The following is a 17,818-nucleotide window of genomic DNA, read 5'->3' on the forward strand; positions in this document are numbered from 1 at the left end:
CCTTCAGCTTCATAAGCCTATAGATTTCCCACTATGAAAATAATCAGGGAAATCCAAGACTACAGGTGCCAACTATTTTGTTCATAAATGTTCAAAAAATTTTTGAGGTATAAAATAATATTCACTTAATTGATAGATGAGAAAATGGAACCACTGAGTCATTATTAATTATTTCTCAAGGGTCACCGAGGCCATATCAAAATTGAGAATTAACCATATAGCCCTTATTTCTACTCCTGTCATGCTTCTCAGCACAGATCTCATATCCAGACTTCAGAATTCTGTGTAGAAGGGCCTGAGGCCTGAAGCCCACAAGTGAGTGACAGATTCCTTTATCTGGCTGTGTCTCTTCCAGAGTCTCTGGAATACTTCAGAAGTGGAATGAGCAGAGGTATGCCAGCCCACGTCTATGATTTCTTTCAGGGTGTCAGGAATGAACCAGTTAGATGGGAGTTGTTCTGAATTTCTGCAAGTTTTCAAATTTAAGAACTGGAGGTTGGACCGGTAGGATAGGATTAAGGGTAGTGAGTGGTGGAAGGGAGCATGTCTGCAGAGGTAAACATATGAGAACCAACTGACAGTCAGAGGAGGGCATGTGTCCACTGAAAAAGTCCCACATGAGGCTTTACAAAGCTCACCTAAGGGGCATACAAATGCTCATCCTGCCTTGTAATGCTCCAGTGAGAATCACTATTTTGGAAGAATCCAAAGGTCTCGTCCAGCAATAAAATGCTGACCTAAAAATTCCTAATTCCAAAAAATACTTATGTTTATTCCTTGTGTTCTTACTTCTATATATCATCTATGTTTCTTCAGATATTTAGCTGAGTAGTTTACATGTCCAGTTCTTATTTCTGACATCACTGAATTTATTTACAAGTGGTATTTTTATTTTGGTTCTAAGTCAGCATGCAGTACAGCTTGTTTTATAATGAGCGACACATGAGATACAGAAATATGAATCTTTTCTAAAAAAATTAAGAATTCACTGGCTTAATCACAGCCACTAGAAGGTAAGCTCCATGAGGACAAAGAGGCACATGATAAATATTTCCTGAATGAGTTCACTCTATGATACTCTCAGAAAATGAAAATGTGGTATGAGATCCCAGGATTTGGGTTTGAGTCCCAGCCCCACCACCCTGAACCTCAAAGCTCACATCAGCTCTGTGCAGCAGTGCGTTAGGGGACCTGATGGGCCCTGGAACATCGTTAAGAAACTGCTTCCTAAGGGGACAGGGAAGTTACAACATCACACTTTCACTGATGACCAACCCTGAAATTTAGAAAACGAGTTTGGAATAACACTTGTCTTGTTAGCAGTCTTAGACCTACACTTTCTCCAAATTAACTCCTCTTCCCAGACACTATGTTCTAATAATCAACTTAATTACATAAATTAGAAAGTAAAGAAAGGTTTAAATGTTGTTCGATTCTGTTTCATTAGCTAAAACAATGAACTCTAATCAGGGGTAGATATAGTATAATCTAGACTGTGAAGCAAAGGCCTTTGCCTGACAATGACTATCTGAAAACATAATTAAGAATCATGACTTTTTTTTCTAATACAAAAACAGAAAACCCAGCATTTCTATAGAAGCCCCTTATGAATCCATGAATCAAACAGGAAAAAACAAAAAACTAACAGATCTAGGGCAAAAGTAAAGGGGTGACGTGTTTAAGTTCACTTAACTAAATGCAAAGTCAGAGGAATCCAGGATGTAATCAGTGAGTCAGGATGGCTCATGGAAGGGCAGGGACAGGTAAAGACATACATTTGTATCAGTCAGGTGAATCTCTCTTAAAACATGACTAATTTACATTGCCCGTCCCCAACAACGGGCTTCTAGAAAGGGAAATGGAAATATCTGTGTTCTATTTTCCATTTGGGATGTGGTATAAAATTATAAGTGTTAAATAAGAGAAAAGCAAAAAAACTCTCAACTCATGCAAACAAAGACTATCCTTTTTTCCTTTTTAAAGATTTTATTTATTTATTTGACAGAGAGAGATACAGCGAGAGAGGGAACACAAGCAGGGGGCGTGGGAGAGGGAGAAGCAGGCTTCCTGCTCAGCAAGGAGCCCGATGTGGGGCTTGATCCCAAGACCCTGGGATCATGACCTGAGCTGAAGGCAGACGCTTAATGACTGAGCCACCCAGGCGCTCCAGCAATAAATATTTTTTGAGTGAATGAATTTAAATATTATAAATTAAGCATGTAAAACATACATGCACTCGGGGCGCCTGGGTGGCACAGTCGGTTAAGTGCCTGACTCTTGGTTTCGGCTCAGGTCATGGTCTCAGGGTCCTGGGATCGAGCCTCATGTCAGGTTCTGCGCTCAGTGTGGCATCTGCTTGAGAGTCTCTCTCTTCCCCTCTCCCTCTGCCCCTCTCACCTGTGCTGTCTCTCTCTCTCTCAAATAAATAAATCTAAAAAAAAAAAAAGATCCATGCACTGGACACAAGGCTTTAACATGCTACATGCTGAGAGTTGAACAATGGATCCTGTGCTAAAACAAAACAGATGGAATCCTAAGCAATCAGCAGTTTACACAATCTTCCCCCAACTACAGCAGCAGGGACAGGGGCTGAGCTTTGGAGAGCCCCTAGAGTAAGGAACAGAGAAGCGAGTGTTCTCCAGAGATGCCCACCACTGGTGCCAGGTCAAAAAGAGCCCCGGCCTTCTGACAGTGAAGTCTACCCAGGGGACGAGGTGGAAGCGGTACAACTTTCTTGTCCTCTACTCTGGAGAGAATTCTTACTAACACCTGACTTGTTCATCCTCATTCCCCTAAGTGCAACATCCATTCTGATTTTCTACAAGGGTAAGAAGGGAAGCAACAAGTTTCTCTCTTCTCTCCTCCCTCCGTCCAACTTTGGCTCATGTCTGCCACTCACCTGAACCGCTCCTCCCAGCATGACAGCCACCAGCCCCATGGACATACTCAGTGTCTGCGACTCCACGGTACTCTCTGCCTGGTGGGCCAAGCTTACACACGCTCGCTGCAGCGTGGCTGCTACGAAGTCCACAACCTGCGACAGAAACAGAATTTAGAATCGGTGAGGCCTAAGAAAGAGAATCTCAAAATTCTCTCTACATCCTCATCTTCTTCCTCATCAACATCATGAAGGCAAACACCTGCAAGAACAGGCATAGTGCTCAGTGTCTTAAGTGCACAGTATCACCTACATCTCATGTCAACTCTAGGAGGTCAATGCTCCTGTCCTCATTATTTTTTTAAAGATTTTATTTATTTAGGGGTGCCTGGGTGGCTCTGCACGTTAAGGGTCTGCCTTCAGCTCAGGTCATGATCCCAGAGTCCTGGGATCGAGCCCCATGTCAGAGGCTTCCTGCTCAGCGGTGAGTCTGCTTCTCCCTCTCCCTCTGCCTGCCGCTGCCACTCCCCCTGCTTGTGTGCGCTGCCCCCCCGCCATAAATAAAGATTTTATTTATTTATTTGAGAGGGAAAGAGAGAGAGCACAAGTGGGGAGAGGGGCAGGCGGAGAGGGGCAGAGGGGCAGAGAGAAGCACACTCCCCACTAGGCAGGGAGCCTGATGCAGGGCTCGATCCCAGGACCCTGGGATCATGACCTGAGCTGAAGGCAGACGCTGAACAGACTAAGCCACCCAGGTGCCCCCTCAATTTTTTTAAGTAAACTCTACTCCCAATGTGGGGCTCAAACTCATGACCCCACGATCAAGAGTCGCATGCTCTTCCGACTGAGCCAGCCAGGCACCCCGTCCTCATTTTTTGGTGAAGAATCTGTGAGCTGGTCAAGGCCACGCAGTCAATAAATGAGAAACCTCACTGATACTTTCCCAAATGTTTTAATATACTAATCCAACATCCTTGACTTTTCATGAATTTTGCCAGGAAATTAAAATGAAAAATGATTTGATACTTTCTGACCATCTTAGAGGGTCCTAGATCTGCTTCTCCTAATGAGGACTCCCCTGCCCCAACCTGGTTGTGACAGTCTGATTCTAGTAAGCAAAGAATGGGGGAAGAGGCGCTCAATTTTATCTAGAACTGAATCCTCAAACAATCTGTACAAATGATCCAGAGTCATTTTTTTAAGTATCAAATATTTTTAAAGGATTAAGACTATTCATATTTAAGATTTTATACAGCATTTGGCTAACTAAGCTTTAAATGGAATTAATTTGGTCAGCATCATTTTAACTGCACTTGTATTAATCACCTTAAGTAGAAATAACTTTGAATAAAAGCAAACACACACACATCCATGTATCTGCATGCACACACGTGCAAGCATGCACACACGCACGCATATTCAGGATTAATGGCTCAAAAGGGAAAAATCATTTTGAAAGTGGTACAGCTGAGATAGGTAATAATAAGCCTCTAAATACCATGCAAGCTTGCATGTTTAATTCTCTGGGCAAATCACATGCTATGCTATGAGTCTTTATTGCAAGCTTAAAGTCAGGAGAATGGCTTGTTACCACTTGTCTTTGGAGCAAGGCAGGAAACTAGAAAGGTTATTAAAAGTTCCACTTACTGAAATGAATAACGCTGGTTATGGCAATTTTCACCACCCTCTCAAGCCTAAGACTTTACTGATATTAGAAGTTAAGGACACTGGCCTTTCTAGAGAAAATGCTACATTTACCATCTTGGGCCACCTATTTTGCCTCCAAAGAGTTTTCTAAAGCACCCCTTGATTATAGGAAGCTTCTGCTTCAGCACAAATGTACTGTTCAATTGCTGGAAAAGAACTATCTAGCCTTTCCACTTTTTCTAAGTCCTTCCTCTCTCTCTCTCTATATATATATGAAGATGCTGCAAAACAAGCAGTATGATCCTATTTTTGTTAAGAAAGAAACTCTATATTTGTATGTATGTAAAAAAAGTCCCCAAAACCAAAAAACAAAACATCTGGGAGCTTAAACTGTGGTTTGATAGCCAGCTGTTATTGTCATCCATGAAGTGCCCTTTCCCCCAAGCTTTTTTCTTGTAGCAACAAAACCACCATGCCCATCTGGACAACAGCTCCTCCCGACTACTACTCATCTCCTGTGACTGATGGGGCTGCCAGTCACAAGGATAGGTATGTAACTGAAGCATGTTCTAGAATTTACATACGTTGTGGAGAGGAGGGAGAGACTTTTACTTTTTACTTGACCATTTTTGTAATGTTATGTAATCTAAAAAGCCAAATATTCCTGAATGCTTATAATGAAAAACAGCGGTGCCCTACCCCACTTCTGCCCATCTGCTTGTGGCTCTACAGAGCCAACCACATTTAATGGTTTACGTGCTTAATAACAACAGTAAACATTTACTGTTCACCAGGTGCTGTTCTGAATATGTTACAGATATTCATTCCCTACCTCCTCCCCCCTTCCGATGGGGATGTATAAACCTGCTGCCAACATCCTGGCAGTCAGGTGGGAGCGGGCTGAGGCCTCACTGTTGAGTCTGCAGACAGCAACCTAATGCTCCAGTTTTTCAGTTTGCTGCTGCCACCCAAGTTCAACGTCTCTCAAGAATATGCCTCCAGGCTTTCGCTGGGAAGGGGAGGTGTTTGTACAAATTTGAGGAAGGAATCAAGGGGTCTACTGAACCTTGCAGAGCCTTTCAACCTGTTTTAAGCTCTAAATTCAGCTTCATCTTTACAGCTGATCTACCACCTCCAGTCCTTCCAGTGTTCTGCAATGAGAAGTAGCTTGCCTTTTTTTTTTCTTTTTCTGTTCAAAATAAAATGTGAACAGCTTCATAGAGGTATAGTGTTTTGCTTCTTGACTTCTCCCATGCAGGCACATAGCTCTCCATTTTCGGAGTTGCTAGATCAGCTATTTCCCAGTTTCCAAATGTTGTTACTCTCTTTTATCTGCTCTCTCTCCTCTCCTGCTGTTGGCCCCTGTGGATTCCAGAAGGAGCAGATAAACACATGTGTTCAATATACTATCTTTAATCAGAAGTCCATACTTCTTATATTATGCACTTGTTTAATATTTCTACAATGAGCATGTGTTACTTACGTTAAAAGCGTTTTTAATATATGAGAAAAAAATCATATAAAGCACTTCTACTCTGCCAAGTACAGAGATCTAAATACAGAAAGGTGCAAAGGGTAGCAATTTTCTGAAAGGACAAAAAAAGGAAATCTCACTCATCCCACTCCATTTACACTGGCCTCCTTGCTGAGCCCTCCACGCTTGAGACATGCTTCCTCTTAGCTGGAACACTCTTCCCGAGGTATCTCTGAGGCTCCCTCCTTCCCTGCTTCCAGATCTCTGCTCATAAGCCTTTCTGGAGGGGCGCCTGGGTGGCTCAGGAGATTAAGCTACCGACTCTTGATTTCAGCTCAGGTCCAATCTCAGGGTTGTGAGCTTGAGCCCCATATTGGGCTCCACGCTGGATGTGAAGCCTGCTTAAGATTCTCTCTATTCCTCTCCCTCTGCCTCTACCCCACCCCACCTGCTCACGCACACACACACGTGCTCACTCTCTCTCAAAAAAAAAAAAAAAGGCCACTTTCCCAGTGAGGTTCTCCATGACAACTCTATCTACCACTGTCTTTACATCCCTTTTGTTTGATATTTCTCTCTGGTACTTACTTGTTTACTGTCTCTCTCTCCTGCATGAATGTAATCCCATGAGGATAGATGTGTGTTGTTCACTGCTGTGTCTCTGGTACCCAAAAGAGTACGTGGCACACAGTGGGCCTTTACTACATATTTGCAGAATGAAGGATGTGGGGGGGCGCCTGGGTGGCTCAGTCAGTTAAGCGTTTGCCTCCAGCTCCGGTCACGATCCCGGAGTCCCAGGATCAAGCCCTGTGTCAGGCTTCCTGCTCAGTGGGGAGTCTGCTTCTCCTTCTGCCTCTGCTCCTCCCCCAGCTTGTGCTCTCTCTCTCACTCACTCTCTAATAAATAAAATCTTAAAAAAAAAAAACTAAATAAAATTAAATTTCTAAAAAAAAAAAAAAAGAATGAAGGAACTGGGGAGTTGGTACAGGGCTCTGTATCCATACACAGACCACTGAATGGTTTATGCCTCTCTGTATCTTCTCGTATACTATCTGCCAATATGTTTTATTGAATTTTTAATCTTTTATCCATAAATACTTCAATATACATTTCTAACAAGGAGTTTTTCTTTTTTAACAGCACTACTGTAATACCAGGAGTACCCGGCTGGCTCAGTCAGTAGAGCATGCAACTCTTGATCTTGTGATTCTAAGTTTGAGCCCCAAGTTGGGTGTAGAGATTACTTAAAAATAAAAATCTTAAAAAAAACCCAAAAAAACCCAACAACAACAACACATAACTACCATACCATGATTACTCTTGATAAAAATTCCTTGTACTTTCTAATACTTAGCCCATGACTGTTGTAAAAATGTCCTCTCACACAATTGGTATGTTTGAATGAGAATCCACACACTGCATTTAGTTGACAGGTCTCTTTTAAGCTACAGAAGCCCTGCTCCTTCTTTTTTTTTTTTTTTTTAAAGATTTCATTTATCCATTTGAGAGAGAGAATGACAAAGAGCGAGCACGAGAAGGGGGAGGGTCAGAGGGAGAAGCAGACTCCCCGCTGAGCAGGGAGCCCGATGCGGGACTCGATCCCGGGACTCCAGGATCATGACCTGAGCCGAAGGCAGTCGCTTAACCGACTGAGCCACCCAGGCGCCCAGCCCTGCTCCTTCTTTAATGCATTTACTTGATGAAGAAACTGGGTCATCTGTACTGTGGAATGTCTCACATTCTGAAATTGGCTGATTTTGCTTCTTCATGGCATAACATTGCTGTACCCTCAGTTTCCTTGATTAGATTCAGATTCACATTTTATGGACTTTTTTTGTCTTTTGTTTGCTTCTTTGTGGGGTTTTGTTTTGGGGGGGAAGAACTCTTCCCAGGTGGTGCTACGTACCTCCTATTGCATTACATTAGGAGACACATAATGTCTGCTTGTCTACTTCTGGTGATGTTGAGATCGATCATTCCAGGCTGAAAATATTTTGGGGAACATACACCGATATCTACACTGATCCTGAAATCCACCAAAAATTAAATGGATAAACAGATGGAAAACAAAATGGATAGACAGATGGAAACATAAATATGTGATAAAGGAAATATAATAAAATCCTAATAGTAGAATCTAGGTTGTAGGTATATAGGTATTCACTGTAAAATCCTTTCAAGTTTGAAAGTATTCATAATAAAATGCTTGGGGAAAAAAGGATCAGTTGATTTGGATGTATTTGGCCTAATTACATTCATTATACAGTACCCCTAATAGTTTTAGCAGACATTGATTGTCACCTAGATCCATTATTTCATTAAGGGATTGCAAAATATAAATTTGTAGGTCTCTTTCTGAATATTTTAGCTGTGATTCTTATATAAAGAAAATTTTTCCACCAACTATTTGGTTACAATGAAATACAGTGCTGACAGAAAAGGTAAGATAAATGTTTTATTCTTTCATTTATCAACTTACAAAATAATGACTTGATGCCCTAGCAACTTCCAGAGATGTCCAAAAGGGATTTTAGGGGGGAGAAGCAGACAGTGGCTCAGGTTTTTATAACTTTGATGTGTTTCAATCCATTGCAGGCATTCTTTTTTTTAAGATTTTATTTATTTATTTATTTGATAGAGAGAGAGAGATCACAAATAGGCAGACAGGCATGCAGAGGGAGAGGGAGAAGCAGGCTCCCCGCTGAGCATGGAGTCCGATATGGTACTCGATCCCAGGACCCTGGGATCATGACCTGAATGAGCCAAAGGCAGCCCTTAACCCTTAACTGACTGAGCCACCCAGGCGCCCCCAAGCATTATTCTTTTTAATGCCCAAAATGCCCTATCTGTGGCCAAGAGGAGATCTTTCAAGCTGGCTCCTGAATACTACTGATATGACTTCATTAATCTCAGGCATCTTCCTTTTATTTAGGCAGAAATAGATGCCCTGAGGCTTATAGTGGACAATTCCTGCCCTAGACCTTGAATGAACCTTTACTCCAACGAGCTTTGTGTTCTTCCAGCAGGACATGATATTTAGAAACTACAGTCCAGCACGAAGGATGCTCAGTGTAGCTGGGTTGTCACTGCTGCCTGGCATGGACAGTGGAATGAGCAAGGGAATATCTATTTTTTAAAAAGAAAAAATTAATTGTGAGTTCATATGAATACTTCCAAATGAAATTCACTATTATAGGAATTTTAGTCAAGTTCTGTAATTTTATATTCATAACTTTTTTTCTTATGCTAAAAATCTTGGTTCCTAATGATATTAACAAAATTACTTATAACATGTATTATTTATAACTTACCCATATGTGTGTGTATTTCAAAATAAATACTAAAATTATCACTAGTAGTAAAACTACTAAATGCAATTTAATATTTTTTTGTGGTTCTTTTCATCTTGATACATTTTAACCTTAGCTGAAGGATAATTTAATGGGACAAGTCACTTCTCTATCAACCTAAAACAATTGTTCCTTAATTAGGAGCAAAGGGAGCTAAGTGCAAAAGCTCAAGTCATATAGTTTTTAAGCCATTTCCCCTTCCAACTAACATCTTCAGACAAAAACATAAGGTCTGGGTGAAAAAGTCTTTAGGGAACTGATATAAACACAGGAGAAACAACTCACCCTACTGGGTAGCGTAGCACAGAGTCAGTGAACTGAAGGAATAAGAAGCCAAAAAAGAAATCATGAACGTAATTCTCATTAAACAGGCATGTAAGTTGGAGCTGACAGACAGCTGCAAATTTTCTCAGCAGGAGCTATAGTGAAACGCTGCTTAGCAACACCCGAAGGCAGATGATAATGAGGGCGATACAAAGAGCTGAAGAATCAGATTTAAGTGTGACAATGATACCATCTTACAACTGACTATTCACCAGCCAAGCAACAACTAATTCTGGTAATAATGGTAAAAATATGGTGACTGCATTGCCTACGCTTTATTACTTCTATTTCCTGGGTTTTGGTTGTTGTTGTTGTTTTTAATTTTTTTTTCTTTTTAAGTAGGCCCCACACCTAATGTGGGGCCCAAACTCACGACCCTGAGATCAAGAGTCACATGCTCTACTGACTGAGCCAGCCAGGAGCCCCCTTTATTTCCTATTTTTTATAAAGCTGGTAAATATAATGTCTGAGCCAACAAGATCCAGGAACTGATTCACATAGCTACCCTTCAATCATTTTAAAAAACATCTTAAAACTTCATAGGCTGCTGTGGAGATAGGCTGTCAGGTAGATCTATGAAATTCAAAGTGGTATTATTATCATTAGCCATTTTTTTTTTCAAATTTAAGTTTTCTAATCATGCTCAACTTTTGACACATGTTAGAATCATCCATGGGGCTTAAAAAAATACAGATGCCCAGGCGCTAATGAGGATATGCTGGATCAGAATCTCTATAAGCAGTGGGTCGGGCATCCATATTTTGAAGAAGACTCAGAAAACTGTATTGGCCCCCCAACTTGAGGACCCTGTAATGTAACACATCAGTATCTACAACAATTCTCAAAGTTTTCTCTGCATGAGAATCACGTCCGGAGCCTCTCTAACATGCCAGCTTCTCTAACACGGCGGGACCTCCACAAGTGCAGATTCCGTTGGCTGTCGTGGGCTCAGTACTCTGCAGGTTTAAGCAGCATTCCAGGTAACACTGAGGCAGGTGTCGTCAAGCCATTCTCTGAGCAATTTTTTTTTTTTTAATATTTTTTGGAAAGCATGTAAAGAAACCAAAATAGACAAATACTACCAGCCTGGGATCTGGGATGTGGCAGCCACTGACCTGAGTGATGTTTGTGAATAGCTGCTCAGACATCCTCTCGCAGAGAACAGTCAACAGCTGGAGGACCAGCAGCTTCTGCTCCTGGCGTTCCACAAGAGTTTGGTGCTGCTCTAATTCCAAGAGGCTTTTGCTGGAGAAGGGCTTTGTTTTTAACTCTGCTTCATTTTCCATGGCCACATGAGTCAACTCCTATCAGCATTGGAGAAAAGAAAAAGTGAAGGAAAAAACCATAGAACTAAGGGCATCAACAACAGTGAGAAAACTCTGTTTGAAATGTATATGTAAAGAACTAGTCTAAGTGTTCATTGTAGCATTATTTATAATAGCCAAAATTTGGAGACAAAGGTCTAGCAACAAGAGAAGGAATAAATAAATTGTATTTATTATACTGGAGCAGTTGAAATAAATAAACTAGACCAATATGGACATCAAAAGAAAGATCTCAAGAACAGTGTTGAGTGGAAAATGGAAATTGTAGAATAATATGTGTATTATGATATTTATATGAAGATTTAAAACTTCATAATAAAAAGCATACCTACACAAAGAGAACTAGTTTGATAGGCTACTTACTTTATTAGCATTTTTTAGGATCTCTACCACTAGCCCTGCTGAACTGAGACCTCAGGCCATGTAACATTTTCAAACCCTTTTTAGAGACTATTAAATGCTTTCAGCACTTTTTTCCCTATAATATTTAATCTCTACTAATAGATAATTCATTACTGTGGGGTTTGTAGGCTTTTCCCCTACACTTCACACTGTAAATTTCCTTGGGAAGGGAAAACCTTAAGTTCCTTAACAATTAATGCTTTACCAAAGTAAGTGGCAGTTTATTATTTTTTTTTATTTTTATTTTTTAAAGATGTTATTTATTTATTTGACAGAGACACAGCGAGAGAGGGAACACAAGCAGGGGGAGTGGGAGAGAGAGAAGCAGGCTCCCCGCAGAGCAGGGAGCCCGATGTGGGGCTCGATCCCAGGACCCCGGGATCATGACCTGAGCCGAAGGCAGATGCTTAACGACTGAGCCACCCAGGTGCCCCCTAAGTGGCAGTTTAGAGCAATGGTTCCCAACCATGCCTGGGAATTTCTGCTTCCCAGGGGACAGTTAGCAATGTCTGAGGACATTTTTGGTTGTCATAATTGGGAAGCGATATAGGCATCTAGTGGTAGAGGTCAGGGATGCTACTAAACATCCTACAAGAAAGCACAGGAGGGGCGCCTGGATGGCTCAGTCGTTAAGTGTCTGCCTTCGGCTCAGGTCACGATCCCAGGGTCCTGGGATCGAGCCCCGCATTGGGCTCCCTGCTCAGCGGGAAGCCCGCTTCTCCCTCTCCCTCTCCCCCTGCTTGTGTTCCCTCTCTCGCTGTGTTTCTCTCTGTCAAATAAATAAATAGAATCTTTAAAAAAAAGCAAGCAAGCAAACACAGGAAACCCCCGGCCTCCCAACAAAAAAATTACCCAGCCCAAAATGCCAATGGTACTAAGGTGCAGAAACCTTGGCCCAGAGCAAAGCCTTCTGATTTTTTTGTTTTTTTAAAGATTTTACTTATTATTTACTTTAGAGAGAGAGCATAGGGTAGGGAGTACAGATGGAGAGGGAGAGAGAGAATTTCAAGCAGGCTCCATGCCCAGGGTAGAGCCTGACAGAGGGCTCGATCCCACGACCCTGAGATCACAACCTGAGCCAAAATCAAGAGTCGGTCGCTTAACCAACTGAGCCACCCAAGCGCCCCTCTTTGTTTTTTAAACAATTTTTTTTAATTCTCCATTTAAGAGCACATCTTCTTGGAATGTTATTTACAATGAGTGGCTAGGTAAGGGGACAGAATGTAAATACAGGAAGAGATGCCTGGGCGGCACAGGCAGGGTTGAGTGGCTGACTCTTGGTTTCAGCTCAGGTTCTCAGGGTCATGATCTCAGGGTTGTGAGATTGAGCCACACATCAGGCTCTGTGCTCTCCAAAATAAATAAATGAATCATTTTTTAAAATGTGAACACAAGAGGTGAGAACGTTATCAAAACAGTGGCCCCTACTTCAAGTTCTAGAAGTGTTAGCCCTGATTCTCTCCTTGCAATTCCCCCATAACCACACCAACCTTAAACTCCACAAACATTCTCTTAGACACTTTATTTAGGGAAAATAATGGAGAAAGCAGAGCTGGAGGATAGAAAATCAGAGATCACCCTGTTTACAGTACTGGGTACTAGCTGCTGTCAGAGATTAGAGCAAGAGGAAGCACAATCACCAGCACTAAGAAACAGACCCGGAAAAGGATTCAGGTGGTTACAAAATGAAATGAGAAAGGCAGAACTACTAAATCTCCTTTCCAAATACCTGACAAAACAACAGTCAGAAAGGATAAAGGATTACTCCATAACTGCAAAGCCTGCTATTAACTCAAAAAGAGTACTTACTGTCAACACAGAGCAAAGATTAACCCTTCCATAGATCAACAGTTCTACTTTGGTCATCTCTCAAAATTTAGGGCAGATTACCTTGGGAAATAGTTCGATCATACATGTACTGCTGAAGGTAAGGTTTTTTTCTTTTTACCTACCCAAAGGCTATTAAAAAATAAATTACTCTTACATCCTCTGATTATTTCTCTCTTAGATTAGGACCTTAATTTTAGGAGCTAAAATTAAGACTGCCCTGGGGCGCCTGGGTGGCTCAGTCGTTAAGCGTCTGCCTTCGGCTCAGGTCGTGATCCCAGGGTCCTGGGATCGAGCCCTGCATCGGGCTCCCTGCTTGGCGGGAAGCCTGCTTCTTCTTCTCCCACTCCCCCTGCTTGTGTTCCCTCTCTCGCTGTGTCTCTCTCTATCAAATAAATAAATAAAATCTTTAAAAAATAATAATAAATAAAAATAATAAAATTATGACTGCCCTGAAAATTCAAAAGGGATCCTGGTACTATCCCAGAATACAGCTGACCGTGTCCTTACTATATGTAGTTCTTACCTTCAAGCAGAAGATGAAGAAGTCACCTGCCAAACCACACTCTTGGCAGTGGGCTAACAAGTCCCCAAGATGCTCTACCTGGCACTGCTCTGAGGACACCTTCTGGTACAGGGCTTCATCTTCATCTTCATCACTGCAACACGGGGTAAGATTTACCTTGGCAGTGTCACCCAGAGATTTTTTTTTTTTTTTTGAAACTCCATAATAATCTTCTAAAGTAACAGGGTATTTTCATACAGTAAATCATTAGAAAGATCTCAAAATTTGTTTAAGTTATTTTCCTGTTTCTCCATGCTGAAAAAGTATTTATTCTCAGAAGGTAGGGTATCATGTATAACATAGTTATTTGCTCAGTGGGGAAAAGACTCATGAAGGAAGTGGCTTTGCAGATGCATGTTGAGGAATTACTATTATTTCAATAAATTGAAAAAGCAAGGAGAAATTAAAGTATAGGTTGTATGCAGATACTCTAGTTCCCGAGGAAGAATAGAGAAAAAGAAGTCTGCAAAGGAAGGTCAGATCACAGAGGGCCTTCAAGGCCACTCAAAGAAAGCTAGACTTTTTCTCGAAGAGCCATTGAAGGGTTATGGGCAGTGGGAAGAGACACTATCCTTACAGGAGAACATGCAGTCAATCTCAACTAATAACTAACCAGCAGAAATACGGAAATGCGTAAAGACTCAGAAAACTGAGTAGGCCAAATTTCCAAGTAATAAAATATGGCCAAATTACTAAAAGCAATGCTATGATTTCTGCAAAAAGTTTTAAGAAACTTCTCATGAGGTACTAAGGGTTTTAGTTTTATTGCAGATTAAATGAAAAAACAAAGAAAAAAATATTACTATACTATTTCATGTAAACAAACACAGAAGCACAAAGATGTACTACAAGACAAAACACTAAAAAAAATGCTAACAGTGACTAGGATTGTAGTTGCTTTTTGTTTTCCTCTATGCTTTTTTGTGTTATACAAAGAAGGTATGTACTCTTGTGATTAAAGAAGGAATAAAGTGTTTTCAGACTAAACTGAGAAAAAAATGACAGATGTTGCTTTATATCATTGAAAAGTACAATTATGAAATAAAGTTAATTTGGCCATCCCATTGGGCAGTAAGTCCCAATCTGCCAGTTCACTAGTAACATGGCCTTTATACTCCTCTAGTAAAATAAATAACCCATAAACTAAGCTTATGATCATTTCTTATATTATCCCAGAATCTCCCAGCGTCCTTCAGATCAGTCATGTATCTACATCACATTTTACGTTAGGAAAAAAACTGAAATGGCCAAGAGTCACTTCTCAGCTTCTCTGAACCATCCTTTCAAAATGAAGTATTATATTCAAATACTTTTTTAAAAAGACATGACAATAATTACCTTACGAAGCTCTATTTCATTCATTCTTAAAATTTCAATGATAAAAGAGTCAGTTCCAAATACTGTAGTTTATTTAGTTCCAGAAAAATAAAAATTCTGGATCCAAAGATCATGAAATCTAAGCTGCTCTTTTAGTGTTTCTTTAAACAAACTTTTTATTGATTACTGGGGCTCCTGGGCAGAATGACAGGGTAAATGGTAAGCGGTGAGACTGACCTGCCTTTAGGGGACTGGCAACAGGAGCAAGATCTTTAGAACAAGAGATAAAATCACACACACACACACACACACACACTTCTTTGATATAGTGAATGTCAACTTTTTGGAGATATAGAGTGTCATAAGTATCCAGTGAAAACTATGGACCCTATTTTCAGAAAAAAAATTTCTTGTATATAATTTCAAAGGGACTGTGGATGCCTAGAAGTCCATGTAGAAACCTGGAGTTAAGGGTCCATTGCTTCTGGCAGTAGATGGAGATTCATTCAGTAACTGCCTATTCAGTTTTCTCCTACCATGAAGAGAAACTATAGTTTCAATAAGAACTGTCGATTCTGACATATATGCACTAAGATATACACTAGAGACTTGTCATGATGGCAATTAGCTTTAACTACTGATAAGTTAAAGACTATAAAATTCTCTATACAGTCACTAAAGTGTCCCAGATTAAACTGTTCATAAGTGCTTTTATAAAATAAACATGTCAAGAAATTTTAAACTCTTTCAGTTCAGGGGCATAGTTACAACCACAAAACCTACTAGTGCTCAACAACTCTCAAGAAATTGGTAGCTTGCATTTGTACTGATAATTCTGCTTGCAATCAATGTGTGTTTTCCATTTTTCTCAAGTCCATCATATTGAAAGAGTGTCTTATAACTTTACTAAGTTAACCATGAATAAAAAATAAAATTTACACCTTAACAAACAGCCACACTTTGAATGTGACATAAAAATCTGAACCGTTGGGGCGCCTGGGTGGCTCAGTCGTTGGGTGTCTGCCTTTGGCTCAGATCATGATCCCGGGGTCCTGGGATAGAGCCCCGCATCGGGCTCCCTGCTCCACGGGAAGCCTGCTTCTCCCTCTCCCACTCCACCTACTGTGTTCCCTCTCTCGCTGTGTCTCTCTCTGTCAAATAAATAAATAAAATCTAAAAAAAAAAAATCTGAGCCGTCAGTTAAGAACTGTATGGGACTCTGGTCAACAGGAACTTACATTCTAAGGTAATAATATCTACACATATCACCCAAAAAAAGGAAATAATTTAAAGTATACTTGTAAGATGTTAGAGAAATAAATGATCCATTCCACTAATATTCTAATTGCTCTCCAGGAGAAAGAAACCCCCATCGTAAAATTAACATAAAAGATAGCAATTAGACAATTTCCCTGAGGAATAAGTCTGACTCTGAACACACATACACCATTTAGAGAGTCAGAAAGAGAAATGGATCGTTATGGTGCTGAGGGTAAACAGGTGACTGCCCTTTACTCTGATTCTCTGGCAAAGACTTTGTGAAGTAAGTGGGCCTGTGATGCAGAGCTGTGAGGCTCCAGCAAATTGCACCTACTATTAGCTAGCATCTGGGAAAAAAACCTGCAAGATTATTTAAGGCGCTCACATTTCATTTAGAGATTATAAATAGCAGCACCTCAACTGCTTCAAGTTCCAGGTCCCGTTCTATCAGCGCCCCTTAGTGGACAATTCAGGGAAGGGCCTTTTGGGTGCAATTGTGTCCGAAGAGAGAGGGTAAAGAATGGGTGGACTCACCAAATGGCCTCTTTGATGGTAACCATGATGCCACCTTGAGTGGCAGCTCTAAACTGACACAGAGAATGAAGAGAGGACACAGATTTGTCCAATCCTGCAAATCCTTTCAGGCTGGCAATTGCCTTCTTCCTCTCTAGCTTCCCCAGAATCCATAATAAGATCTCTTGGCAAAGTGACCTGGCAGAAAAAGCAGTTATAAATGAGCTTGTCATCTTACTCTACACATCTAACAAGCTAACATAAAAAAAGAAAGGAAGACTGTCAGGTTCCACAGCATTCTAAATGCTGGCACGACCACCTAGTACTACTAAAGTGTAGGACTGGAAACTATGCTTCCTGTGAATTTCAGGATATATCTAATATCCTGAAATTCAATGAGTAACTGACTAATCTTTGGCCCTAGAAGCAACCATGATAAGACACAGGAGCCCCACATGGTTTTTTTAAAAAAAATAATTCCAAGTGTAGCATTGCCTTTGGATCAGGCACTGTGAAAGAAAGTTTACACTGATAAAACCATCTACCAATGGGACCAAGAGCTGGTGACCAAGAAACAGCATACCAACAAATTCTGGCTGATTCCTCTGCCCCTTTTATCTTTGCCAGTCAACGAGGATTGGGATGGAATAAACATTTGCTTCCTCCTTCCCAGTCTCTGATGAGGACATGATAGTGCTGTGAATATTTGGTTTTCAAAACTGTAAGTTATTATATGGACAGTTCTTTGAAGCCAAATTCACATATTTATTGTCCCCATCTTCCTCTCTGTTCTCTCTTGTCACTGCTCCTGTGCTGGCCAAAAGTTAGAGTCCAAAGTAGTATGTGAGTTTTCCTTCACCGCTTAACAACGATGATGGAAGCGGTCTATTGACTTTACGATTTTCCAGGGACAGTGCTAAACACTTTATAATCTGT

At 40.8% G+C, this 17,818-nt stretch overlaps 1 protein-coding gene across 1 annotated transcript in view; it reads right to left on the reverse strand.

Moving 5' to 3' along the window:
* The window catches only part of TANGO6 (transport and golgi organization 6 homolog), a 189,092-nt gene that overhangs the window by 120,695 nt on the left and 50,579 nt on the right, over positions 1–17,818 (reverse strand). Inside the window, exons 9-12 of the mRNA XM_081806421.1 lie at positions 16,904–17,080; positions 13,754–13,886; positions 10,789–10,977; positions 2,900–3,034 (exon numbers count right to left, since the gene is read on the reverse strand). Coding sequence (XP_081662547.1) covers positions 2,900–3,034; positions 10,789–10,977; positions 13,754–13,886; positions 16,904–17,080 — 634 coding nt within the window. The remainder of the gene's footprint in view (positions 1–2,899; positions 3,035–10,788; positions 10,978–13,753; positions 13,887–16,903; positions 17,081–17,818) is intronic.

Source organism: Leptonychotes weddellii, chromosome 16, assembly GCF_054177405.1.
Source record: "Leptonychotes weddellii isolate Sample4059 chromosome 16, ASM5417740v2, whole genome shotgun sequence".
Lineage (NCBI taxonomy): Eukaryota > Metazoa > Chordata > Mammalia > Carnivora > Phocidae > Leptonychotes > Leptonychotes weddellii.